This window comes from Pezoporus occidentalis, unplaced genomic scaffold, assembly GCF_034315485.1.
Source record: "Pezoporus occidentalis ecotype Australia unplaced genomic scaffold, CSIRO_AGI_Poc_V1 ctg114, whole genome shotgun sequence".
NCBI classification, from domain to species: Eukaryota; Metazoa; Chordata; class Aves; order Psittaciformes; family Psittacidae; genus Pezoporus; species Pezoporus occidentalis.
The window spans coordinates 2,237,678-2,263,430 of NW_026912929.1; the positions used below are offsets into that span (position 1 = coordinate 2,237,678).

Genomic DNA, 25,753 nt, shown 5'->3' on the forward strand with positions numbered 1-25,753 from the left:
GCAGCTTCTTTTCTGCAGCTTGATGCTAAGGAAAAGGGCTGAATATGTATTTCAGTAAATTAAAACCATGGATGCCTTATCTATTGGCTATTGGTATGTAGCTACTGAAACATTAAAGTGTCAGAGGCAGTGAAATATATGCCAAAGGATTCTGGCAACAAAGCTACTTTTGTATTTGCATTATTTAGCTTAATAATTATAATTCCCCCAACCAGCACTTCTGTAGCTTTTGGCATTGTTTCCAATATGATGTGCAAACAACCTATAAAAAAAGCCCCCAAAATACCTTGATAAAGTGTGTATTTATAAGTTAATCTTAGAAACAGATTCCTACACTTGTCTAAAACACTATTATAAAGCACTTTTAATCTCAAAGGGTTGCACTGATAATTATTTTCCATATACCAGTATCCTCTGCCTAGTCCTGCTTTTCAGTCCCATTCCCTGCAGCAGGAATTTAAATCAACCACATGAGGATGTTTATGAGAAGGGGTTTAGATGATAAGAACTAAGAAGAGCACTAAGAGGGCTGAACATCCCAGTGTTTGCTGGCCACAAAGTGTGTTCAATGGAATGCTGCAGGTGTTTGCCTTCCTGCCCCTGCCCTGATGCGGTTTCCTCCAAAGCTCACATCAGCAGCAGGGGTTATGTTGTTCCAGGATGCAGATGAGGGACCCCTAGGGAAAAATACCCCACTGAGTTATGCAAACATGAAATCAAACCAACACATCAACAGGGCTTTGGGAAAAGGCTCTTCAAGAGCTGAGGAAGAGAGGGAAAACATTTGGGATGCATTGGAACAACCTAAATTCCACCTCGGCCTCTGCATCTCATCAACAGGGAAGGTTTGGCACCTCTAAAGAATAAGATACTAATTGGGCAGCTGCACGAACACAGCCAATAGGAACCACAAAGCACCGAGGACATGTACATGGAGTTTAGCTCGAAATGTTTACAACCTGGAGGCTATTCAGAGCAAGAAATGATGCTCTAAAATAGCCCTAAAACCAGTGCGAGTGGAAGAGGAGATTTTCTTCCATGTCTTATGCCAGTGAGCATCAGGAACGGTCCCAGCAGCAGAACTGCATCAATTCACTAATACTTCTTTGGACCCAGCTTACTACTTCTGTTGATGAAAGGGTAACTTTAACAATGGTATATCTGTTCTTTGTAAGTGAGCGCATTACAATTACACCTTTTACCCTAGGAACCACAGCAAAGGCTACAAAAAGAGACAGGATTCAGGGAAAGCAAATCCTAACCTTCAACAGTTTGCCAGCCTAACATTAAACACAACAGAGTTCCCTGCAGCATGTCTGTGCAGTCCAACAGCCGGTCAGCCTTATTGCAAGAAACCCACAGTAATGAAGCAGCTCCTGATAAGAGCTTTAGGGACTACAAATGTTGCTTGTGAAGCAGCAATAGGAGGATGAAAAAGTATGGGTGTGGATTAGATCTGGAGATGCGGGTGGAAGAACAGGCAAGGGTTGCTTGTTGTCTCCAAATTGGATTGTCTTTGCTGTCCCATCAGTGTGTGCGTAAGGAGGACTGTGTTTTACATTAGCCAGGGATGAACATCTCCCTTTGGGGGTCAGAACACAAATATTTTCCAGTTGACTGGAGCTTGTTGTTAATTCCTACAGACACAAAAGGCTCAGTGGTTCAGATCCAGAAGACCCCTGGGTCCATCAGTCTGTAAAACCTACTGCATCAGCTACTGGCAGGTCCCAGCTGACTGATGTGTTTATGGTTTTCCTTGGGCCAGGGTCAAGACTGTCATCTGCACACACAATGTCAACATCTGAAAGTCTCTTTTCCAAAACTGGAAGGGAATCCCAGCTTGTGCTGCCAGGTAAGACCATGATGCTCCAGCAGCTTTTTGTTGTTAGGTAAAAGGAGAGGCCGATCACTGGCTTCTTATAAGCTGTGCCCAACTTCCTGCTCTTGATTGAGCACTGCTCAGGTGGGATGCAGCAGATCAGAGCCTCTTTGCACCAGTCCTGATATTCTGCCTCGTGTCTTCTACATCCTTTTTTTTTTTTTTCAGAAATCCCAGGAAAGGATGAAGAAAAAGCAAAGAAAAACCCATCTGCAGTTCCTCCAGATTTTGATATCTTCTCAATAAGGGAAAAGGAAAGACAAGAGGCTCAGGAGGTACGTATATGTGCTTTAGGTCAATGGATACACAAGCAGTTCACTGGGGCAGGCAACCAAGGAATATAACACCAAAATCTAGTGCATGAGAGAAATAATAGCTGCCAGATTTAGCTAAGATTCCCCCAGATCAGCTTCAAGTCCATGATGAGAGATTAACTTTACCAAGAGCAGATCTGAGCACAGCCTTGCTGGGTGCTGGTGCAAAAGGTGGATGTTGTTACATTGTCTGCCTGCTCCAAGATTTACCACTCATTCGTGTTCCTGGAGAAGAAATCAGTGCTAACAGCACTTTGTATGTTTCTGTATAAAGCTTTGATGCAAGATCTCTTGCTTTCCACTTCAAAAGGCTTGGCTTTCTGCTTGGAAAGCTGTATTCCAATGTTGGATGTGACCTTCTGAACTGCCAGCAAACAAAATGGCTGGGAAGAAGCATAACATGGATTTCATGCCTTAGGTTTCTCTCCATAAGACAGGGAATTGCAACCAGACCAGAGAGCTGGGTCCCAGGAATGTCTCTTTCTTATTTCTACAGTGGACTTCCCTTAGGGCATGCCATCCAAAGGAACAGCCTACTGCACCTCTGAGAGCTCTGATTGCTGCACACAGTTGCAGAAGCCAGGCAGTGGTATGGAAGCAAGAGGCCTTTGTTTCAAAATCACAAAGGGAGCCTCCTCACTTCACACTGATGACTGATTCAGTCTGGTGTTCTCTTGGGTTGAAAGTCACTTCATTAGTACAGGGAAGGGCTTAGGAAGTGCGCTGAGGATGTCTGCTGAGTGACATCCTCAGCCTTACCCATGCCCAAACTGTGCAGACAGCAATGAATTGCACTTCATCCCATGTGAAAGCACCGAGTATGAACAACCTTTTACCTTCCAGAAAGCTCTGGGGTGGGTTTAAACAGATGCTCTCAACATGAACTTGAAGGTTTACATGCCTTTGTGATAGCTGGAATAGTCAGTATTGAGTGTGGGCTGTCCTCTTGTTCCCTTTTAATAGGGGACTTGAAGGATGAATCTCTGCAAATTTCCATTCTCTCCCAGGAATAACCCAGGAAGGCAAAATGAGGACAGTGAGTAGGTACAAACCGGCACAGCTGGTGGCTGGATGCAGAATACAAATCAACAACCTAATGGGAACAAATGCTAAGAAAGGAAGCGTTTCACTTGCCTCAACAGCAAGTACCATGGGTATTAGTTAGATGAACCAGGCAAACGTGCAGCAGCAGGGAATCAGCCACCTTCTAGACTGTGAATAATCCCTCGTGCCTTTAAACCCACAGCAAACACAGCACATAATCACACCGTCCACATAACTGCTTTCTCATAGGAACGTGAAAGGATGAAGACCATGAAAATCCATGAGAAACCCACTTATTCTACTAAAGTAAAAGCAAAGCAAAAAGAGTTAAGGCAAGCTCTGCAACAGGAAGAAAAGGAGGAGGCCAGAAAACAGGCAACAAATGAAGAGAGACTGAAAGCTCATCAGAAGAGTCTTTTACAGGAGACAGCCTGTAAAAGAGGTAGGGAACAGTTGGTATCTTTGTAATGGTGCTGCTCAGCTGGGTGACAGCCTAAAGCAAAACTCAGAGGAGTTAGTTCTAGCTGACTCTGGTGAGCTCTTGTAGACACAGCACTCACACACTGCATGGTGCCAGCCTCTGGCCCATCTCCATCTCATGCCAATGGAGCTCGTGTCACCTCCACTTCCATGGCCTGGGTTACACCATCCCCTGTGGCCTTCACAGTAGCTGGGATCATTCAGAATCAGCTGGGGCCATGTAGGACCTTGTGTCATGGAGATGTTAATACTAAGCTGACTTAAAGTTGGATTTTAGTGGATGTGGGCCTCTGATATGAGGAGCAGCTTTGCTATTAATGTTTACAGGACATTAATCTTTGTAAGGACCAGATTCCCCACTCCATTCTACCTGGTTTTACCCCACAAAAGCCCACATGAAACTGATCCTAAACAAAGTCAAAACTACAATAAAATAACTGGTATTGCTGGCTCCAGTGCCAGCCACATCCATGTTCATGACAGCCTACATGTCCACTGTGTTTTGCCTTGGCTATATTTCCTTCTCTAGTCTGATCAGCTTTATCTTCTCATTGCAGATTACCCAGCAAACAAGCAGACCTTCCGTGACTACATAAATGACATAAGAGAGATATCTTTACTTGAGGTACTTGGCTTTAAGAATATTACTTTCTATTAATTCCATTACTGTTCCTGGTATTGCTTTTGTTTGGTTTTGGGGTTTTCCTCCCCTGAGATCCATCTCCTAGAGATTCTACCAAGGAGGAGTACATCAGACCTCATGAACTGGCTGTCCAAGTCCTGTGTTAAAGACACTCATAGTCAATAGCTTAGCAATTCCAAACCAAGAAAAGAACATAGGTCATTGGCACCATCCAGTAGCAACTATTTCATTGTATAATATATATAGTAGATATAAAAATATATATTTAGTATATGTGATATATATCATATATATACTGACCGTTTGGCTCCTGCTGTCCTATACGTAAGTTATAGCTGGGAGCTGTTCTGAACTCAGAATAAGGGACCCGTGCTGGAATATCCCCATTATTCACCTCTATTGTTGTTCTGTAACAGACTGAATCAAACTTTGTCAGCCAGGGGCTAATGCAGTGCTGAGATTTCTGGTTTCTGTCCTTAATTTCACCTTTTATTTGCTATATTACTTCTAAAATATCTCCTGGCCCCTATGTACCTAGTTTGTGTTAAGACACATACCGTGGTTTGAAAACCTTACCCTCGCTACCACCAACTATAAGGTAACCAAGCACAAAGCTAGAGCAACATACCTTTAACACCAACCAACCAATGTGACTGTGCTGCCTTTTGGGTTCATTTCAGTTTGGCATAACGGTACAGAGAGAGGAAATTCAGAGGCTGGAGGAGATAGCAAGGAATGAGGAGAGGAAGGTGGAAAAGGCTGCATACTGCCTGAAGAAGGAAGCTGCCCGTTTTGAAGAGTTCCTGAAGGAGAACCAGAAAAACTTTGTTCAAGCCCTGAAAATGTAATGGATGTTGAGGGAACCACCCCTGTGCCCTTTACACTGGACACAGGAGGTCTTTTGCTTTACCTCCTGCAGGGTTTTGGCTGGGAAATCCTCTGAGCTTGTCCAGAGTTACAGCCCTTTCTCCCTGCACATTCAAGGAAAGAGAGGAAGAACAATAGCTGGGGGATCCCCTCACTACAAAACCCTTTAATAAGGCTACAGTAAAGGAACCTACTGCTGACCCCACCACTTCTCTCCTTCTCACATCATCCTTACGAGAGGGAGATGCCTCTGCCTGAATGCTCACAGCAAGAGCAGTCCCCTAAGAGGAGCCAGCTGAGCACGTGGGTATCACAAGAGCAGAACAGCAATTGATGCTCATCAGCAGCCAAATTAGAAGACTTTAACCTGGAAGCATCACTGGCCCCCCATGCTGTCTTTGCCAATACAGGCAGGAGCCAAGCATCCCTTGGGATGCATGGATAGCAGGGATTTCTAGCACTCCCCTCACATCTATTTCTCTGTTTCATATGCATCTCAAATCCCTCCTCACTTCCTGATGAACCATTTCCCAGCTGATGTTCATTCCTTCTTCCCCAGTGATGAAAAAGAAGTTGAAGAGGAGACAAAGAAAATAGAGGAGGAGATCCAGGAGGTCAATTCTGAAATCGAGAAACTCCAACGGTAACGGTTGCACACTATTCCACTTTTCCTGCCCAGCCTTTAACAGCTCCTGCAGTGCTTCACCCTCCCACCCTTGGGGAACAGGGAATTGGGGAAGAAGATTTCTAAAAGTATTAAGAGTGAGAATCCTGGAACGGTTTAGCGTTGGAAGGGACCTTAAAGCTCATCCAGTCCCAACCCCCAGCCATGGGCAGGGACCCCTTCCACTAGAGCAGCTTGCTCCAAGCCCCTGTGTCCAACCTGGCCTTGAACACTGCCAGGGATTCATTTTTCAGGAAGAATTCCCAAACTAGCAAGCTGAGAGCCATAGGGATGTGACCAGGCAGCAGCCACATGAGGAACCACAGAAAGCATGCAGGGCAGGTTCCCCTTTGTCTCTGCATGTCCATGGAGATATGTGCCCTGTTGTCGCTTCTCTGGCTGATGCTGAATATCAGGAGTTGGAAAGAACCTGTTCAAACAGGGGCTCTTCCTCCCTGCTAACAAACTCTGTCCCCTTCTCTCAACCCAGAGGCGTATCCGAATTGACGGTCAATCTGAAGGAGTACAGGATGTACGGGAAATTCCTCCGTCAACTCTCAGAGTGGCAGGGGAAACATAGCAAAAGGAACACAAGCACAAGGGATGTGAAAACAGCACCCAGTGCTAGAGAAAGAGATGCCTCACCTCCCATCACTGCAGAGCAGGGTGAGTGCCAGGGGAGAGCTGCCCACCCCTCACTGGGACAGCCCCATGCTCTAAGGGTCCATCCCTCCTTGTCTCCAGGCCAAGGTGGGGCAGCAGGGACAGATGCTGCCAGTCCCAGCAGTACCAATATGGATGTGCCAAGTTTCCTGCTCTCTTCAAAGCCTTTGACTGTTGAGTCTTTGCGGGACATCATAGAGCTCCTGAAGCCTCTGTCACCAAGGCAAACGTAAGTACAAGACAATGCACACAACAGACTGAACTACTATAGGGAGCCCTCAGCTGAGGGAGTCAGCATAGAGGAAACCCACTCCTCAGCTTTGGGGGCATATGGAGATCTGGGTCTGATTGGGGCAAGTCAAACCAGCAGTAGAAATCTATCAGGTGCACAAGTCAGCACCTAGGTACCTGCTCCATCCTCAAATCCTCTGCTCAGAGCCTTGCCAGAAGGATTTGGGGTGGCCTTGACGTAACCCCAGGAGGAATCATAGACCTGCAAATAGCTGCCTGTTGTTTTGCCATTAATGAAGGCCTGAGGCCACTGTAGACCCACATTGCATTGAATGCTCTCAGTAAGAGCCTTCAGGCAGTACCTGCTGGGATGCAGGCAGAGAATCACTGCTGTAACAGGCAGGGCCAGCCCAAGAAGAGGAAGGGCAGGTGGGACTATGGGATAAGTATGTCCAGATCCAGCTTCTTGAGGCAAATAGAGCAATTGCTTGGAAAAGCAAAGCAGGAGTGGCTGGTGAACCTCCCAAGCCCCAAAAACCAGGCTACCAATAGAGTTTGAAGTAAGTCATTGCTGCAGGGCCATTTCATCTGCCTCCACTCAGAGCATTGCAGATTCCAGGTTCTCTCAAGTCATTGCACTCACTGGGCTGCTGCCACATGGCAGGAATGATGCAGACACAAGTGGGCTGATATTGACACTATGCACGTGGAGTTTTCACCCCTCTGTGGCACAGGGGATCAGGTCCAAGGGAAGGTGATGAGCAGGCTCTGCTACCAACAGGAGTAAACAGCAGCAGCAAACACCAACAGTGCCCCTCATTCACTAACAAGGTCTCCTTTGAGCTGGCATTTCTCCAAGGGGCTGACACACAAAATGCTTTTTCAGGACCTTACTGGAGGATGCAGAAACCAAAATGAGCTCGGATGAAGATGAGGTCAGGAGTTTCATGTTGAATATTCACAGTTTCTGTTTGTCCTGTGTCATTTACTGATGTTACTGATTTCTTTCACCCTCTAAGTATTCATTATGCTATTGAGGACTTCCTGCAGCCATCACCTGCCAAAAACCTACCATTACCCCAAAGCTTGCCCTCCCCCAGTGAGGGGGGTGGCACTAGATGATCTCCAGAGGTCCCTTCCGACCCTAATGATTCTATGATCCTATATCACGTTATACAATGGGAGATTGGGAAATGAGGAAAGTTATTGGGTTTTCAATGGAAAACCAAAACGAGGAAGGCAGAGATTCACAGCATGTGTTTTCCACTCCAGGAGCCCGAGCTGTACTTTACTGATCCCCAACAACTGCTGTCTCTTTTCATGGAGATGGAGGATGAGAAGTTCTCCATCCTCCAGAAATCCCAGGAGGCAGAGGAAAGTCTGAACAAGGTCCTACAGACTTTTATCACCACACATGAAAGCATGTAAGTGTGATCCTGCCCCAGCTTTAAACGTAAGTGACCCCCTCTTCTCCCCACTAGCACTTCACCGTTGGGCTGCATGTTGCAGACCACAGGCAATGCTGCTCATGCAGCACACAACAAAGACTCTTTCTCACCCCATAGAGCCCAAGCTGCAGCCCATCCAACTCATCATCTTGTGAGCCCATAGCAAAGTGTCCCCTCCATGTAATTCAGGAGATGGGACTCGAGCTTGACAGTAGTTCCTTAGTCCTCAAAGCACAGGCTGGGGAACTGATTCATTCACATCCCAGAGCAAACAACAGCCAGAAGTACCATGTAATTCTCACCCAGAAAGATCCAAGGAAGACACCAGGCATGTCCTGGAGCGATCCAGACAAGCACCTATTCCAACTCAGTGCAAACCCTTCCTAGAAGAAGCAAGGAACCCAAGCGTATTTGTAGTATAGTGTTTCAGTGACAGGTAGGCACCCATGTTCCCATTTAAAGTGTAGTTTATCCCCTTGGAAAAGTTTATAAAGGTAATCTACTTCCCTCATTAGTTATTATAAAATCCCGACTATTCAGCCATGCCGCTGGTCCCTCCCCAACCCCAGCATTTGGTGTTATTGCTGTTATTCCAAGAAATCCCTGGTTCCCTCTGCCTCGGGGCTGCGGGTGCAAGCTCCCCAGGAATGGCACGAGGTGTTACCTCCATCTGCCGGCAGCAGGAGGGATGGTCCCAGGCTGGAAGGCACCAGCAGCAGCAGCACAGGAGTCGCGTGTTTCAGAGATGCCCTTTCGCTATCCCTCCTTTCTCTTGTGGCCTAGGGAGACGGAGATAGCAGAGCTGAAAGAGCAGGTGGCCACTCTCAAGTCCTCCATCGCCGAGGAAGAAGAGAGAGCAGCAGATCTGAAGCTCAAAGTTCAGCTCTTTTCCTCTGGAGAAGGCAAAGCTGATGACAAGGTACGTGCCGAGATGAAGGCAAGGGGGGGTTAGTGCATAAATGGTTCCTCTCCACCAGCCATACCCATCCTGGGAAGAAAGCAGTGGTTGCACTGGGGAGGGATGGGTGCTGTTTCTCAGCAACGGAGCAGGTTTGGGGCATTACTGAGGAGCAAAGTGATGTGTCTGCTCCATGCAGGGCCATGAGGCAGGAGCTGGGCTCACAGAGGCAAGTGGGCTGCAACCCACCCCAGGCCACAGCGACGCTGGGGAGATGAGACCAACAGGAGAATGGCTCCTCATCTATCCATCTATGCCAGACACTGGTGCTAGGGAAAGGGGGAAATGAGCAACTGAGCTTTGTTGAGGGAATTAAAGCGCGCTGATTTCCTCTGCTTTTGGAGGGATGCTGGGGTTCTACTGGGCAGAGCCTCTTACCACATCCCCTCTCATCTCTAGGACAAAATTCTTGCGAGCCTGAGCGAGAAGGTGAAGGAAGTCTATTGCCAATGCACTGGGGACAGTGAGGGAAACCTGCAGACAGTGCAGATGCTAATGGTGTTGGAGGAAAGGCTCAACGATTTACTGGACAGCGTGGAGGGAATCCCACCAGAAAAGCTAGAACATGCTTTGAAACTCAAGGAAAAGGAACGGAAGATAAAGTAAGACAGGACACTCTTCTGGGAATGGGGCCTTTCCTTTTAATGCTGACAGCCAAAAGCAAAGCCAAGGATCAACCTGGGAAACTGAAAGCCTGTGTGACCAATCCATCCCATTTTACTTCTGTAAGGGCTTCACAGTCATAGTCCTTGCATGTCCCAACCAGTAGCTTACAGCTGCATTAGGAAAAACCTGGAAACTACATTAGAAAAAGGCCAAATCTGGAATAATTAAAAACAAGTAATAATAATAAATAATAAAAAAAAAGTGAATTATTAAAACCAGATTCAAGGATGAGAATGATCACCGAGAGAAGTCAGTTTGCAGTAACAATATTTAAACTGATTAAATAGGGAAACCACTGCTCTGTGGTGATTTAGCACACTCAAGGTCTGACGTGTCCTGATACTTGGTCAGGCTTCAGCAGGTACATAAGGGCATTTGTCAGCAATGCCAGCCCTCAAATGGCTCTTCCACAAAACTCTTAAGTTAAATAGGAGCAAATTAACACCATCCATGGAGGTTGACATGAGACACATTCCTTTTGGCTTACACACATGAAATAGCAAAGATGCTGCTGGAGAGCTGATTGTGTCTGCCCATCCTCAAGTGAATCAGATCCAGCAGAGAAAAATCAAACAGTATGAGGATTTAAAGCCAGAACAGTGACATTGTCCTCCTACTTACTCTTTTTCTCTGCATCTTTCTTCACCTTTGTAGTGGAAACGGTGTGATGCTTCCTCCTGGTGTTCCGTAAAGGGTTTTGCATTCTTAACTTACAAAAGAAATAGGACACGCTACTTCTACTCTGGGGAGGAAGGAGGGTAACTCAGGAAGGAGTCTGACCCCCCGGATAAAAAGCAAATCTCACCACCAACAAAAAAAAGAGACCCTCAAAGAACATTTAAACTTCTCCTGAAGATCAGGTTTAGAATTCATTTCCTCTCCACCAAAGTGTTCTGTGAGCCCAGATCTGTTCCAGTGCTTCATTTCCATAGGGAATTGAAGCTGGTTAACATCAGCCTCCACTGTGCCCATTTAGTCAAAGTAGCTCCATGGTTACACTGGTGAGAGCTTCAGACACAATGAACATCATTCACCTCCAAAGCTGGTGAGCATCCCTGTCAAGTGTAGAGTGTAAGTCACCTGCTGAAAGCGGTACAGAGCATGTTTGTAATGGAGAGCAACCATCCAACCTCTCCATTTGCAAAGCTTGACGTGCTTCTTCCACCCATCACTCCAGAAAGGACAGGATCAGCCACAGCGTTTCCCTCTCACCACCTTCCCAGCAACAGGACTCCAGCATCAGCTATACCCAACCCCTCTGCTCCGCTGGCCTTACGCTATTAGATGCAAGAGGAAATGTTAGATGTTGATGTTATGTGTCAAAAGTGTATTTGATGCATTTAATTCATCCTTCATTCAAAAGGCTCAGAGAGGAAAAGCTGAGACAACAGGAGAAGCAGAAGGAGGAAAGACTGAAAAAGGCCCTGGAAAGGTCGAAAGCAACTGGGGAAATGAAGGTAAGTGCAGGAATCCATGGGAGTCCCTCACCAAACAGCCCCACTGCAGGGAAGCTGGGGGTACCTGAATATCAAGGACTTAAGGGAAGAGTGGTACAGTTCGGGGGTGGCACCCACACTCATGTGTACCTCAGTTTACAGGACTGATGTAACTTAAGCAACTGCTGGAGTAACACTGGTTATTCCAGCACAGTGCAAGCTTTAGGCCACAGCTCCTGATGCACACTTCATGGGTCAACACGACAGTGAAGACATGGGCTATTGAGAACAAGCCCATTTACTCAAGTTAAAGCAATACGGTTCTGCAGTGTCCATCAGCTATTTCTTTGGACTTGCTTTCCTCAACAGTACAAATAAGACTTTAGTCAGAAACCAGTTGCAGGTGCAATAGCAGGCTGTAGAAGCTGATGCAATAGCAAGCTGTAGAAGCTGATGCAATAGCAGGCTGTAGAAGCTGATGCACAAGCACATGCATGGCCTTGAAGTGCCTGACACTTATTTTCTAATGGAATAAAACACACTTAAACCTGCCCAGAAGAGAGCAGGAGGCCATGGCCGCTCAAGCAGGAGCATGGCAAGGTGAATCAGACTTAGGTGTGGATCAGACACACTGCCCCAGCGCAGCACTGACACAGGCAACTCTTCTTCCTCTGCAGACCAGCAGGAGGCTGATGTTTCGCTCTGTCCTACCTCCCAAGAAGCCGAAAAGAAAGCCCAAACAAGAAGAAATAGATAAGGAGAAGGAGGAACAACTCTATTACTTCACCTGACAACACAGCCTCACCCACAGCATGCAGGGCTGATGCTGCTTTTTCATAGGTCTACATTCTTGCTTGGTTGATCAACTTCACTCCTTCTTCTACCCCAAAATCCCAGGGGAAGATGCTGTGCCACAGCCCCTTTTCTCCCTCTACTCATCTTTTGCCTAAATAAATGAATTTAAATTGTCACATTTTGCTTCTCGGGTTCCTTCAAAGCAATGATGCTTTCCTCATGCAGGTTTTGATGCAAATAGCACTATCCCTCCAAACCTGACTAGTGAGATCTATCACAGTCCTACCAACAATCTTTGTTAAGGCACAACTAAGTCAGGCACCCACAAGACATTTATTATAACCACAGATCTGCTGGAGGACTATAAAAACCCACAGCTAAGCATAGCCTTTAATCCAAGGGATGGGTTTCATTACAGACCACCTCACTACAGCGCACAAGACACAAGCAAAGGAAAACCAGCAGCTCTGCAGAAATCAAGCTGCTAACAGCTAGCTTTAGGCCAGCTGCATCCATCCAAAGAACACCACCCAGTGACAAACTGACCATAAAAAAAAAAGCTTTATTAACCCTTTTGCACCAGCAGTTCGTCAGGTATCCATTGCCAGCAATGGAGTCCAAGCCAAGTGATCCCATTTTCGGCCCCAAGAGGTTAGCACTTTACATTCACTTACAAAGCTGAGTGAGGTACATTTTCAGAAGTAGAAAGATTTGGTTGGAAGTCCCATAAAAAGATGGAGTGTTCCTTGGCCATTGTAATAGATTCAGAACTGGTATGGTCCTTGAGAACAGCGCAATGCTAATGCAGGCACCGGGAGCTAGAGGCATCTCAGCTTCCAGGGAGAGCACGGTGACCACTAGAGCAAGACCCAGAAGTCCTCCAGATGATTCCTCCTCAACCTTTCAACCTCTCAGGAGTGAACTCCATGCTGCAGCTACAGCCACCATGTAGAAGATCTCATCTACCAAATGAGCTTGGTTTGGAAACCCAACCTGAGAGGGTTAAGAGAGTCCTGGACATAAGCTGTAAACTCAGGCTGAGAGGAACAGAGAGACCTCAACACTAAAGACAGGAAAATAAAACTGGTTCAACCAAAGGATATAACACTGCCTACAAACCAGGATGTGAAGGTGAAGGTAACCTGTATGCTTCCTTTCCTCTCTCCCCTAGTGCTCAACCAGGAAAAAGCCTTGATCTGGACACATACATCGCTCAAAAGGCACAGGAAGTAAAAGCGTTTCTGAATGACCTCGTGTGAGTTCAACACCAGTCTGACTGTAAAATAAATATGTGCAAGGTTAGAAAGATCACAACCTTCTCCTGCGTGCCATATCCTATTGTGTACAAAAATACACATGCGTGCATACACACACCTCATTGAGAATAAAAACCAGCACATACACCCCCTTAGCAAACTCCTATACATCTTTTGATAGGCATTCAGTACATCACCATGAGAAACATTTAAATTACTACCTTAAAATGTAACCAAAGGTGGTTTTCTTGTTTCCTATACAACCCTATAGTTATTTAGGCGTCTGCAATCCAGGTAAGTACAGTACATACAACCTCCCCCCCCGCCCCCCAAGAGAAACTGCAGGCTTTCAGTGGGGCAAATCTTCCTACGTAACAATTGTCTCCCCCCATAAAATACTCTTGACCACGGCATAGTCTGTAAACCAGTTGGAAGCTCGACGTGTATGGGACAGCAAGAAAGAACAAGTGTTAAAACAGTGTTCCATACAAAAATCCCCAACAAAACAACCCAACCCAAAGTAAAAAGGTAGTGGCCAGTTCACAGGTAACTTGGCAGCAGTTTATAGATGAGATAAAATCAAGGTGCTTCAATTTACGTGACAGTCAACATTCTTCCCCGGAAAGGGAACACAAAGCTGAAACGAACCTCTCGGATGCTGTTGGACTCCTCACTCCTCACTTGCAGTGAGTACAGTTCTATTGCAGTTTTCAAGTTGTGCTGGAAGAATTCAGCAAAGTATTTGGGATGCAGGAGCGAGGAAAGGGAGAAACTCAACATGAGCTACAAACTGATTCACAGCTAAGGTAACGGTTAGAATCTAACTTCCTAAAACAAAGAGTTGAGGGCATCTCGTTTTCATGGTGTGGGACATTCATTTTGTTACGTGTGACACTTTTAGTCCACTTTTCTGCCAAAACACAGGGGCCAAAACAACTACTTGTGTGTGTGTGTGTGTGTGTGTGTGTGTATGGAAGAACACTTGCAAAGGTTAGCTCTTAATTCCTCAAGGCCACTGGCTCCAGAGGAGGCCAGCAGAAGGAAGGTTTGAACTGTTGTAGGCAGGATGAATTTGTTCGTGTTAGCTGTAGAATACTTGCTTTCCTGTGAAAACAGTAAATATTACCTCAGTTTGAAGTTTAATACAGCACTTCTCCCTGAAACAACACTGTACAGCAGTCTGCCTCAGCCTCGCCAGCCTCCAGGCAGACAGGGTATCTTACACAGGCACATCAAGTGGGATTTACATCTTGTAAGAACATCTTTCAGCTGCAACTGTCCCTAGCACATTGCAAAGAGTGCAACCATCATCCAGCACTCCTGGTTTTCCTATTTTCCTTGGAAAAAGACCCACCACGGTCATCTCACTCTGTCAAGACGTGATTGCCCAACTTGTTTTCAAGTAACTCTTCTTAATAACGGTCATTCCAGATCCTGTAAGTTTATTGTGCTTCCAGTGAACTGAGAGTTATCAGAACCTGCATCATCTTCAGTGGAATTGTGTGGCTCCTGTTAAAGCAAAGAGACAGCACAAAGGGGTCAGTGCCTTCATCTCTCGATGCTTTGAATGCTTATCAGTAAGATCACCTTGACATTTAGCCAACACCAGAAAAATGCATTGAATGGCTCAGAGGAAACCTAAAACTCTCCTACTTTGGAGAACCCCCTCAAAAGGTTTTTCTTTGGAACACTTCAGATAAGCATTACTAATGGGGATAAATTTAAAATCACTATTTGTTTTTCCTGTATTAACTCTCTACCATGGCCAACAATCCTAGAACTCTTCTTGTATTTCTAGGTTTATCACAGTAAAGTGCTCCTCTCAAATACTAAAGCTTTATTTTCCATCCAGGAGAAGCTTGGTTAAGAATAACTACACTCACAGTCTATCAAAACCAAAGCCCCACAGGGTCAAGTAGAAAATGTGATTTATGTACCTGCCAATCCTTCACTGCTCAGTTCTCAGCTGCTCCAGTTTACCAGAACAGCAGCTACCAAAGCATTTACACAAGATGCTCCATGAAGCTTTCTGCATTCAAACACCACTGATACTCAGTAGTGACCACGGGCAAGCAGTGAAACCAAAACTGGAGAAGTGAGCAGGCTTTTTAACCTAACTGCACTCCCATTTAGACACCAGTCTGAAATCTAGGCTCAAGATCTCATTTCCCACTTCCCACCTCTGCTGCAGCCTGATCCTCTTTCTTGACCCACTTCATATCTGCAAGATGGGATCAAGAAAACAAGGATGGAGTACTTCAGTAGTAAATGAATAGATTTAGTTACGCATTATTCAGAAACAGACGAAGAAAAACAACCACCTGTGATATGTCAAAGGTTGGTAACATACACAAGATCAATCTTGCAGTGCCAGCTCTCTGCTTCTTGTAAGTGAAATTAAGCTCCCAATGAAAAACACAGTATTTGCATTAGGCTGAACACCAGAGTGTTCACACTAAACTGCCTTCACTTTCACACTAGGTAATAAAGCCCAAGGGCTCCGACATGTTGTACCTGAAGTATGTGAACAGGTAAATCCACTGTAAGCTGAGAATGCGATGAGGAAGACTGAGAACTCAGTTGAAAGGGCAAATCCCCCTCTCCTGGGGAATCCTCCTGTGAATACAGAAACATAATGCACTTACATGACCTCCAAGCATCTCAGCACAATGTGGCAAATTTCACTCAGCCTCATCTGATAAAGCCACTCTACTCATAAGGTCTAGAGCCACACAGGTATCTGGAAAGGTAACTGCCACTTAAATCAGCCCTTGAAAGATCACCATGCAAAATGGAAGTTGGCTAAAACTCATCACAGTGTTCCCTCCATCAAGTGTATCCAGCCTCAGAAGCTGAAAAGGATGCTCCCTACAGCTACAGTGTCCATATATTCCAGGCTGGACTGAGTACTACTACTGAACCAAATAAAAACATCTTACCCGTTTCCACAACACAACTGTTTGAGCCTCCAGCAGTTGTACTATTGAACCAGCTCTGTTTCCTGGCATTTCTAGATCTCTCTAAAGCCACTTTCATACAAACTTCCAAGGCAAGTGTTTCTTGCAGGCAAACGCCCTAAGCGACATGGTACATACCAGAGATCTCAAAACCCCATCTTGGGGCAGTAGTACCCGAGTTGGCAGGTAGTCAGGTCCTTCCATAAATGTGCCAGTTTGGCTAACAGAAGATGAACAAGCTTTTCCTCCTCAGCTCTTACCTGAAGAAGCTGAATTTGCACATACTGGGCTCCAGTGGCAGGGTCCCTTATTGTCAGCCCTCCATTTGGCAGAACTATGTTGCCACCCAGTCGACTGCCAGGAGCGGATGATGAGAAGTTGGTAGGGCTCACTTTACCACCCTTGCTTTTCCTCTGACCAGAGCCAGATGCTGCTAAAAGAGAGAAGGTTTAGGATTGAGATGGTCAGAAGCAATTTGCCAGTTTCCTGCTAGCAGTTTTCAATTTGATGCAGTTATTTACGCTACACAGATGTCTGCCAACAGTACTGTATTATTAAGCACCATCTGATAATTGCCACAAGGCCAGACAAGAACCAGCTGATGAACTCCAACTGCTGACCGAGCACCTTTTGACACAGAATCTTTTAGGTTGGAAAAGACCTTTAAGATCATTGAGTACACCTACTAAATCTAGGGATGCCATTAAAACCACATCACAAAGTGCTGTGATTTATTGCTCACCCCTGTGGTAGCCCAGAAGCCTCAGCATGCCTGTGGAGTTCTACAAAGGAATTAGGAAGTAGAATTGCATTTTCTATTTTTAATTAGCAACTCATCTCATGAAAAGTCATGTTCATCATTCTCCCAAACTGTAACAGAAGCACAGTGAAGCTCATCTATTGACAGTAAGATTCCAAGGACTGTTAGGTAGAACAGGCTGCAGAAGCACAACTACCACAACCTTAAGCGTTTTCCAGTTTAAAATCTGATGAACCAGTTGCTTGTATCACATGCTGAAAACCAAAAGCCTAGTCAAAATAAATGTCAGGATACAATCCTGCCAGCTGCTCCATGTTTTGGGTTTTAAACCTATAGTAAATAAAAGGCTTGGAAAACTTCCTTTTAAACACTGAACTTCCCTCTATAGTGTACATTCAACCTAGTTAAACCTAGTTATCCCTCTGCGTGATGATGCACTGAACCAGAACTTATACAAGTAAGACTTTCACAGATACAGAAACATGACAGTGCTTAATTCAAACCTAGTCTCTTAACTCACCTTAGAAATTATCACCTTGATTGTCAGAGGTGGAAGGTCTGAGAGACAGCAAGGAAGAACTAAACTATATATATGTGATATTCCACCCCAGCCCCAAGGATAGACACAACTCAAAACACCTGAGCTCACACAGACCACATCTGATCTGACAAAGTAACAGTTTATAATCCACATCAGACAGCTTTGAGTCAAATGAGTTCAAAAGAGGATGCATTTGAAATCAAGACCTAAACCTCACCCTGCACAAGAGCTCCCTACTAGGCTAAAATCAAAGAATGGGGTTAGAGTAGTTCTAGATAACCAAGAAATGAATTCCTTAACACTGCATATACAGTGACTAAGTGAAACAGAGAAGTGAAACAAACTCAGCTGATCTTTTCAATGTCTGTACTGAGTAAAAGAAAACCCAATAAGGTAAGACCAAAAGCACAGGCAACAGAAAGCAAAGTGATCTCAATTATGTATTTTAAGAAGAAATCAAAAAGCAGATTAAGAGATGGAGAGACAGTGTCTTGTTAACACTCATCAAACATGTGGTGCAGATCTCCTTATAAGCTTACTGTGAATTTGATATTGCACAGAATGCAATTATCCTGAGTAACAGATGGCACACCACATGCATAAGTACTTTAACTAGCAATGAACAGGATGGGGTGCTTTAGGATGTTCTCAGATTCCTGCTCTCATTTCAGTGCCAAACCCCTGAATTGTATATAGGAAACTGAACAAAACGAATGGCTTCTCACCTGTGCTGCTCCCATTCCCTTTTTGTTTCCTTTTCTTGGCTAGCTGAATGGCTCTGTAGTCTGTTCTTGCAGATCCACTGCTCTCCTGGTGAAAGAAAATAAAGCCAAGAGATGCAAAGTTTTCTTACTTCCTATCTGGAGTTGAACACAAAAAGAAGTTAGCTCCACATTCACTTTGTAACATAAACTAAAAGTTAAGTCTTCTATAACACAGTAAAACAGAAAGAGAAGAGTACTCAAAATGGGAATGAGGACCGAGATGAAGATGTTTCGGTTACTCTCCCAGCTCAAATCTTTCCCTGGGATGAAATGCACAAGACATACCACATATTCTTGGGTGTTCTTGTAAATCCCATTTCTTTCTCAGATAGACGGATGTTCATTTTCTAATCCCTTAACTTTCCCCACCAGAATTCCAGTATTTCTTAAGAGGATTTATTACCACACCCAATCTACTTCTGATTAATCCACGACACAACCTATTCAACATAACATTCCACGTCCTTCAACAAAAAAAGCCAAAACCTGAGAGGTCTCCCTAAGAGGTATCTCAGTTATCCACGGGTAAAGCAGTCACTGCATACCAAAAATGAGCTGCCAGTTACGGTGCCAAGGTCCATTTCTTTCTGCGCACTGTAGCTCCCTGGAGGGTTGGAGAAGACAAACTGTGTCACTACTTTGCTGCCCTCTTGTTGACCAACAACATCCGAGCTCGGAAGCAGATTGCGTTCAGCTTTAGTTGGTGTTAGTAACTCAGGCACATTGGTACCGCCGAGGCTACTAGAAGGAGTCAAAGCGGCTGTGTCGATGGTTAGATTATTGCTGGATGTCAAACCGTGCACATCTTGGCTGGAATTCCTCACCGATAGGGATGCTAGGGAACCCAAGGCTTCTGCATTGACAGTCTGTACATCATCCAAATTTAAAGTGCTTTGCTGTAGAACTGTTGCACTGGTTCCCAGCAAGAGAGAACTGTCCAGGCTCTGTGGCATATCGCTGCTCGTCACCAGTATCAAGGGGTCGACTGCCTGGCTCAAAGAACTGGTGCTGACAGGAAGGTTTCCTCCCAGTGTTGAGCCCACCGATGCAACATCAATGGTGACAATTCCAGAGTTCACCAGTGCCATGTCTGTTGCAGTTCCAGAATTGTTACTAGACACGTTGGAGAAGAGGGATATGAGGTCTATGTTGCTGAGATCGCTCTGTCCTGGACTAGTGAGCTCACTACTGGGTGTGAGGGAGCTGGTTGCTTCGAGCTGAGTGAGGAGGTCTGGAAGAGAAGAGGTATGGCTTTAAGATAAACCTTTCATCAGAAAATGAGGAGGAAAAACATGAATGATCAAAGGAGGAAGCTTCAAACTCAGCCTACTGAAACACTTCCCAACTGCCCTGAAAGCAGATCTAAGGACACGAAGCTTACTGAAATTCACTCCTTTATCGAGAAATTTCAGTTACAAGAGCACTTGCCAAAAGTACCACCAAGGCAGACCAGACCAAGTTAGGTTGCAGAGGAGTGGGAGTGCAAAACAAAGAGCTTTTGGTCCTCGCTCATGTTTTACGGATGGCATGGAGAAGGAGAAGCTCTACTTCATTCAAAAAGCTGCAATTTCATAGAATCACAGAACAGCTAGGGTTGGAAAGGACCTTAAGATCATCCAGTTCCAACCCCCCTGCCATGGGCAGGGACACCTCACACTAAACCATGGCACCCAAGGCTCTGTCCAACCTGGCCTTGAACACTGCCAGGGATGGAGCATTCACAGCTTCCCTGGGCAACCCATTCCAGTGCCTCACCACCCTCACAGTAAAGAACTTCTTCCTTATATCCAATCTAAACTTCCCCCGTTTAGGTTTTAACCCATTACCCCTTGTCCTACCACTACAGTCCCTAATGAAGATTCCCTCCCCAGCATCCTTATAGGCCCTATAACACAGGTCAAGCTCAAATCTCACTTCCTGATACTCAGTTACAGGTGCCACTAAAAATTTTAGGGAGGGAAAACCAATTCCAGTCTGGGTGAAGATTCTGCCATTTGGCTCAGATTTCAACAACAGTAAATACACATTTTCCTTAAAAAGACATCCAGGTTTTCCACTGCACCATCCCATAGTTTGAAACGACTACTTTACCTGGGCTGAAGTTATGCTGTTTGACCATGTGCGTCTTCATACTGTGTTTGGAAGTGAAAAACTTATTACAGCTGGGTACAGGGCAACGAGTCTTTAAGGAGTCCACATCCTGAAGATGTTTTTTGGAGTGAATATACAGGCTACTTCGTGCTGAAAACTTTGCACAACAGCCTGTAGGGAGATATACAAGGCTTTGAAGTGCCATCTGATTTCAATCTGATGTTGCTATTTAGTGTCTCAACAGAATAAATGAGAGTAGCTTTGCGAACTCTATTTGCAGTGCCCATGTATGCATTCAGAGGAATCAGAAGAAAATCAAACACATATTGCATTGGTTTACATCAAGGACATCTCAGTGGGTAGGGCAGTGCAACAACCTGTTTCTGACAACAAGAAACTCTTTAAGTCAGGCAGTACAATGCAAAACCTCTCCCTGCTACAGCATATTAAATGTTACCTCTTCATGATGACTGCTGGCAAAACCATTAAAAAGAGAAACGATCACCAAGCAGAGCTGCTTTACTTTATGAAGCAAGATATTATAGAATCCCAGACTGGTCTGGGTTGGAAGAGACCTTAAAGCTCATCCAGTCCCAACCTCCTGACACACGCAGGGACACCTTCCACTAGAGCAGCTTGCCCAAGCTCCATCCAACCTACTTAGTTTTACCTCTTCAAACTCTGTTAGAAGACTCCACTCTAAACTGTCCCAACCCCACAACAAAACTTGTGCTTTGGGAAAACACACACAATCTTTAGGCAACATACGCACAACTACCAGTTAACACATTAGAATGGACCAATACCTTCTACTGGACATTCAAATGGTTTTGTACCAAGGTGAGTTATACTGTGGCCTTTCAAGTGTTCTGCTCTTGTGAAGGACTTCCCACAGCCTTCTATTGGGCACATAAATCTCCTGTCATCTTCATGCTTCCTGCAAGGGAAGGCAATTACCATTGGCATGATTAAATCCACTGCTGCTTAAGTAATGGAAGAAAACCAAACAAGCAGCAAGCGATTTAGGGCAGTATAACCAGAAAAGGTTACCTTTTATGTCTCAGCAGCTTGGACATGCTGGTGAAAGACCAGCCACAACCTTCGAAGTCACAGATAAAAGGCCTTTCACCTTAAGCAAAGAAAGGTTATGTTAAGAATCTAATAGGGACAAGCACATTGCTACTAGAAGATCTCAGAAGCTGTTTCAATTGAATCCATTTAAGACAACTCAACCACCCTCTCCTGCCAGTCACTGCAGAGTACTGTGATGCCCCTTCCCTCTTAGACAGCCTGAGCCTTCTTTAACTCCAGCCTACTGCATCTTTCCATATACATCAGGAAGCACAAATAATTAATGACTGATCCATGTCTTTTTAATCTGAGCCACCATGAAGATGCTTCAATAGCCAAGAACAGGGTTATTCAAACTAGAAACACAACTGAAATGGGCTCTGTTTTCATGACCTGTGACTGTATGTTGACTACAACAGTCTGAAGTTGGTTTCTAACCCATCTAAGAACCTTCACTCAACAAAGCAACACTTAGAAAACAGTTTTCCCAGCACACTGAAGCTCATGTATTATCTCCCATGCCTTCCCAGGTCCAAGTCACCCTCACAGATACCTGTGTGGCTCCTCATGTGGATTTTCAGTCGGCAGGCTTTGTCATACTGCTTGTTACAGCCAGGGAACGAGCAGCAGAACTGCTCCTGCTCTCGGAAGTGGGCTCGATTGTGGGAGAATAACGCACTCACTGTGATAAACGTCCTTTCACAGCCTGGGGAGAGAGAAGGGAAACAGCGCATGGGCTTGATGCAAAACTGAATCAGGAAACTGCAGTATCTCCCTCCAAACTTTTAGTGAGGGACCTTCATGATCCTTCTTCTAGGATAGTCCATCCTAGTACATAGAAAAACCAACCAGTGCAATCCTAAACTACACTACTCCCAAGGACTATGATCATTTAGCCCAGGTGGGCAATCAGAACACATACAGCCTGGTGTAAGGCACATCACTAAATACTCATACTGCGCTTCACAACAGCACAAAGCCACGTGGTAAACTGACCAGTGAAAGCGCAGCACTCTCCAGCTCCCAGACTGTCATAGAATCATGGAATGGTTTGTGGTGCAAAAGACCTTAAAGCTCATTCAGTTCCAGACCCCTGCCACGGGCAGGGACACCTTCCACTAGAGCAGCCTGCTCCAAGCCCCTGTGATCAACCCGGCCATGAACACTGCCAGGGATGGGGCAGCCACAGCTTCTCTGGGCAGTCTCACAGAGAAGAGCTTGTGCCTAAGAGCTCATTTCAATCTCCCCTTTGCCAATGTAAACCTCCTGTCAAGGGCCGGGCCACCTTCCATGAGACCAGGTCGCTCAAAGCACCCTCAATAACCCAAGTGACCTGGAGCTGGCTCTTCCTCACGACTCAGGAGGGGAATGAGGGCCAGCAAGGAGGAGAAGCGAGCTTTGGGGACGGGAGGGGCCGCGGGCCCGGCGGCTCTGGCTTACCGGGGAAGTCGCAGCGGTAGGGCCGCTCGGGCTCCAGGTGGCTGCGGCGGCGGTGCGCGGCGAGGCGGGCGGCGCTGGGGAAGCGCTGCCCGCACAGCTCGCACTTGTGCGCCGCCTCCTGCTCGTGGGCGCGGCTGTGGGCCCGCAGGTTGTAGACGGTGGTGAAGCGCTTAGAGCAGCCGGGCGCCGCGCAGGCGAAGGGCCGCAGCTTGTCGTGCGAGTGCAGGTGCCGCCGCAGCTTGTAGGCCGTGGCGAACGACCAGGCGCAGCCCGGCACCGGGCAGCAGAAGGGCCGTGCCGCCGCACCGCGGTCCTCCTCCCCGCCGCCACCACCACCACCACCGCCACCGCCGTGCGCCGAGAGGCGGTGCAGCCGTAGCTGCTGCTTGCGGGGAAAGGCCTCACCGCAGCGCGGCTCCGGGCACGGGAAGGCCGGCGGAGAGCGCGGCCGCGGCCCGCCTGGCGGCTCGGCAGGGCTGGCGGCGGCGGTGGCGCGGGGAGGCGGCGGCGCGGTGCCCGCGGCCTGCTCGGCGCCGGGGCCCAGCGTGAGGACGCCGTTCTCGATGCGCACCACCAGGCTCTGGTTGTTGATGGTGATGGTCCCCGAGAACGAGCCGTCCTCCGCCCCGCCGCCATCGCCGCCGGCGGGGGGCAGCGGCGGGGGAGGCGGCGGCGGAGGAGGCACCGCTCCAGAGGCCTCCTCCTCCGGCGGCGGCGGCGGCTCCGCTGGCGGCGGGCCGGGCTGGGCGCGTCCCGCTTCGCCGCTTCCCGGGCCGGCCTCGGCCGCGCCGCGCACCACGTTGAGGACGAGCAGGAGCCCGTCGTTGTCGGGCGCGGGCCCCGCCGGCGGCGCGCAGGGGCTGGGCGCCGGGCTGGCCTCCGGCTTCTCCTCCACCAGCAGCACCGGGAAGCTCACGTAGAGGCCCGACGCCGCGGCGGAGGAGGAGGAGGCGGCGGCGGGCGAGGGGTCCCAGTCGGGCTGCGGGCGGCGCGGGGCGGCGGGCGGCGCAGCGGGGCCGCCATGTTGCGCGCCGGGCCGGGCCCGGGCCGCCTCCGCGGCGGGCAGCCCCTGCGTTTCCATCTTGGGGGTCCCTGTAGCAGCGCCTGAAACCGGAGCCGCGGGGCGGGGCCGGCGCGGGGCAGCGGGGAATCCCGGAGCGCGGAGTTACGGAGCGGAGCGGGAGGCGCCGGGGAAACCCGGAGCGCGGAGTCGCGGAGCGGAGCCTGGGCTGCTCGCCACGGTCGAGGTCCCCTTGCCCCAGGGGAGGATGTCCGCGGGCTACCGGACCCCAGCGAGGCGCTGCACAGCGATTTGCACCTCTAACAGAGGCACAATTGGAATTATTTCAGGATCTGGGGATTGTCCCGGGATTTGTCCATTCCTATTAATAGCGAGGAAGAGGTTGTGCTAAAGAGGAGCACTTCCAAGCTTGCAAACCATAGTTGGAGAGTTAGAATAGGTAAATACATCAGCAAAATAGCCTGGGGGTAGGCAAGAGGCTCTATAATAACATATTGTTACTCAAATCAGTTGAACCTATGAAAAAAAAAAAAATCCTAAGGATTCGCCTAACCCATAAAACCTATTTTTCTCTCCTGTCCAGCTGCCACCTGGCTCTCCAATATTGAAGGAAAAGGTAAAAATATCCCGTATTTGCAGTGGAAATCACACCAGCCCCTCCTGCTGTGGCAGCGAGGAGCAGTCCCAGCAGATGGTGCTGTGATCCTTCCTTCCGCTGAGCGATTCAGCATCAAATTTTCAGGAGCAAGGCTGCGAGGCTGCTGGCCAGGGCCACGGCTGGCACTTCTTGCCATAGAGCTGTAGGCTCTATGTATGCGTTAGCTCACTACAGAAATCCACTGCCTCTACATCCAGTGGATGGGATCTAACGCAGTACCTACAGAGATGGACAGCTTGAAGGCTGCTCTCCCCGAGTTGGGTTTGTCCAGCAGTGAGCTCAGCTACCCGAAACCAACATCAGCATCCCCACAGGACAACAGCCCATTCACAGTCCCAGCTGCTCTGCAAACAAGTCAAGAACAGATAAAAGAAGGCTCAGCAGAGCTCAGAAAGGGAATCTTCACACGGAGCTGATGGATGGTGGATGTCACCCATTTCATCCCAGGCAGGAACAGGCTACTGCTTCCCTGGGCCCTCCCAAAGGTCCTGCAGAAGTCAGTCCGTTCACATTTGTTACGAGTTGAAATGTGCAGTTTAAAGACCAAAGCAGATTTAAACATATACACATTACTATTATATACTACATAGTTAAACAACTGAATGGTCATAAATGGGAGCAACTGCTCATCATTTCTGATGCCTTTCTGTAACCCAAGCATACTTGCAAATTTATGTCCTCTGGTCAATAAAGCTACAAGGATGAAAATAAGGTTCCTTTTTGGTCTGGGATGTGAAGGTGAGTTTGCTGGTAAGTACTCCAATACTAAACAATACAGAAGGTAAAGAAATCATCATAAATATTTCATCAACAACTTCTCTTTGGTGGATTTTTAACTCAGAATTAAGACAGATCGATGGAACAACTCTAGAATCCTTAGTCCAGACAAGCCAGGTATTTTCTGGTTGTTCCTCTTGACACAACAGTACCCTAGTGCTTTTGGACTATGAAGACTGAAGTGGTTTTATACACCACCAAGATACTAATTTTGGACCCAGTCCAGTGTGGTTGTTACTAATAGGTAATGTATAACATATGTCAAAGCAAGGGCTGTCAAATCTGGCTGGCAACTACTCACATCTCAAGCGTATAACTTGGCAATGTGG

General features: G+C 47.0%; 2 protein-coding genes across 4 annotated transcripts; one reads left to right on the forward strand and one right to left on the reverse strand.

Annotated features, from left to right (window-relative positions):
• Positions 1–1,212: 1,212 nt before the first annotated feature.
• CFAP100 (cilia and flagella associated protein 100) lies at positions 1,213–12,194 on the forward strand. Its single transcript, XM_062636961.1, has 15 exons — positions 1,213–1,374; positions 1,761–1,852; positions 2,048–2,154; positions 3,487–3,679; positions 4,275–4,342; positions 5,041–5,204; positions 5,787–5,870; positions 6,382–6,557; positions 6,636–6,783; positions 7,672–7,734; positions 8,039–8,209; positions 9,017–9,152; positions 9,591–9,793; positions 11,221–11,314; positions 11,971–12,194. Exons 1-15 carry the CDS (start codon positions 1,313–1,315, stop codon positions 12,082–12,084), a joined length of 1,875 nt encoding a protein of 624 aa, XP_062492945.1. The 5' UTR covers positions 1,213–1,312; the 3' UTR covers positions 12,085–12,194.
• A 436-nt stretch (positions 12,195–12,630) lies between these two features.
• Positions 12,631–24,064, reverse strand: ZXDC (ZXD family zinc finger C). 3 transcript variants are annotated; one of them, XM_062636951.1, is made up of 10 exons: positions 22,969–24,064; positions 22,082–22,234; positions 21,508–21,586; positions 21,264–21,394; positions 20,458–20,628; positions 18,912–19,597; positions 18,328–18,412; positions 16,562–16,731; positions 15,859–15,960; positions 12,631–14,853 (listed from the first exon to the last, which is right to left on the reverse strand). In XM_062636951.1, exons 1-10 carry the CDS (start codon positions 24,047–24,049, stop codon positions 14,767–14,769), a joined length of 2,745 nt encoding a protein of 914 aa, XP_062492935.1. In that variant the 5' UTR covers positions 24,050–24,064; the 3' UTR covers positions 12,631–14,766. The 3 variants fall into 3 exon arrangements, with proteins under 3 accessions (XP_062492935.1, XP_062492925.1, XP_062492941.1); XM_062636941.1 differs by having other exon boundaries at positions 16,562–16,734; XM_062636957.1 differs by lacking the exon at positions 15,859–15,960 and having other exon boundaries at positions 16,562–16,734.
• Between the last annotated feature and the right edge of the window lie 1,689 nt (positions 24,065–25,753).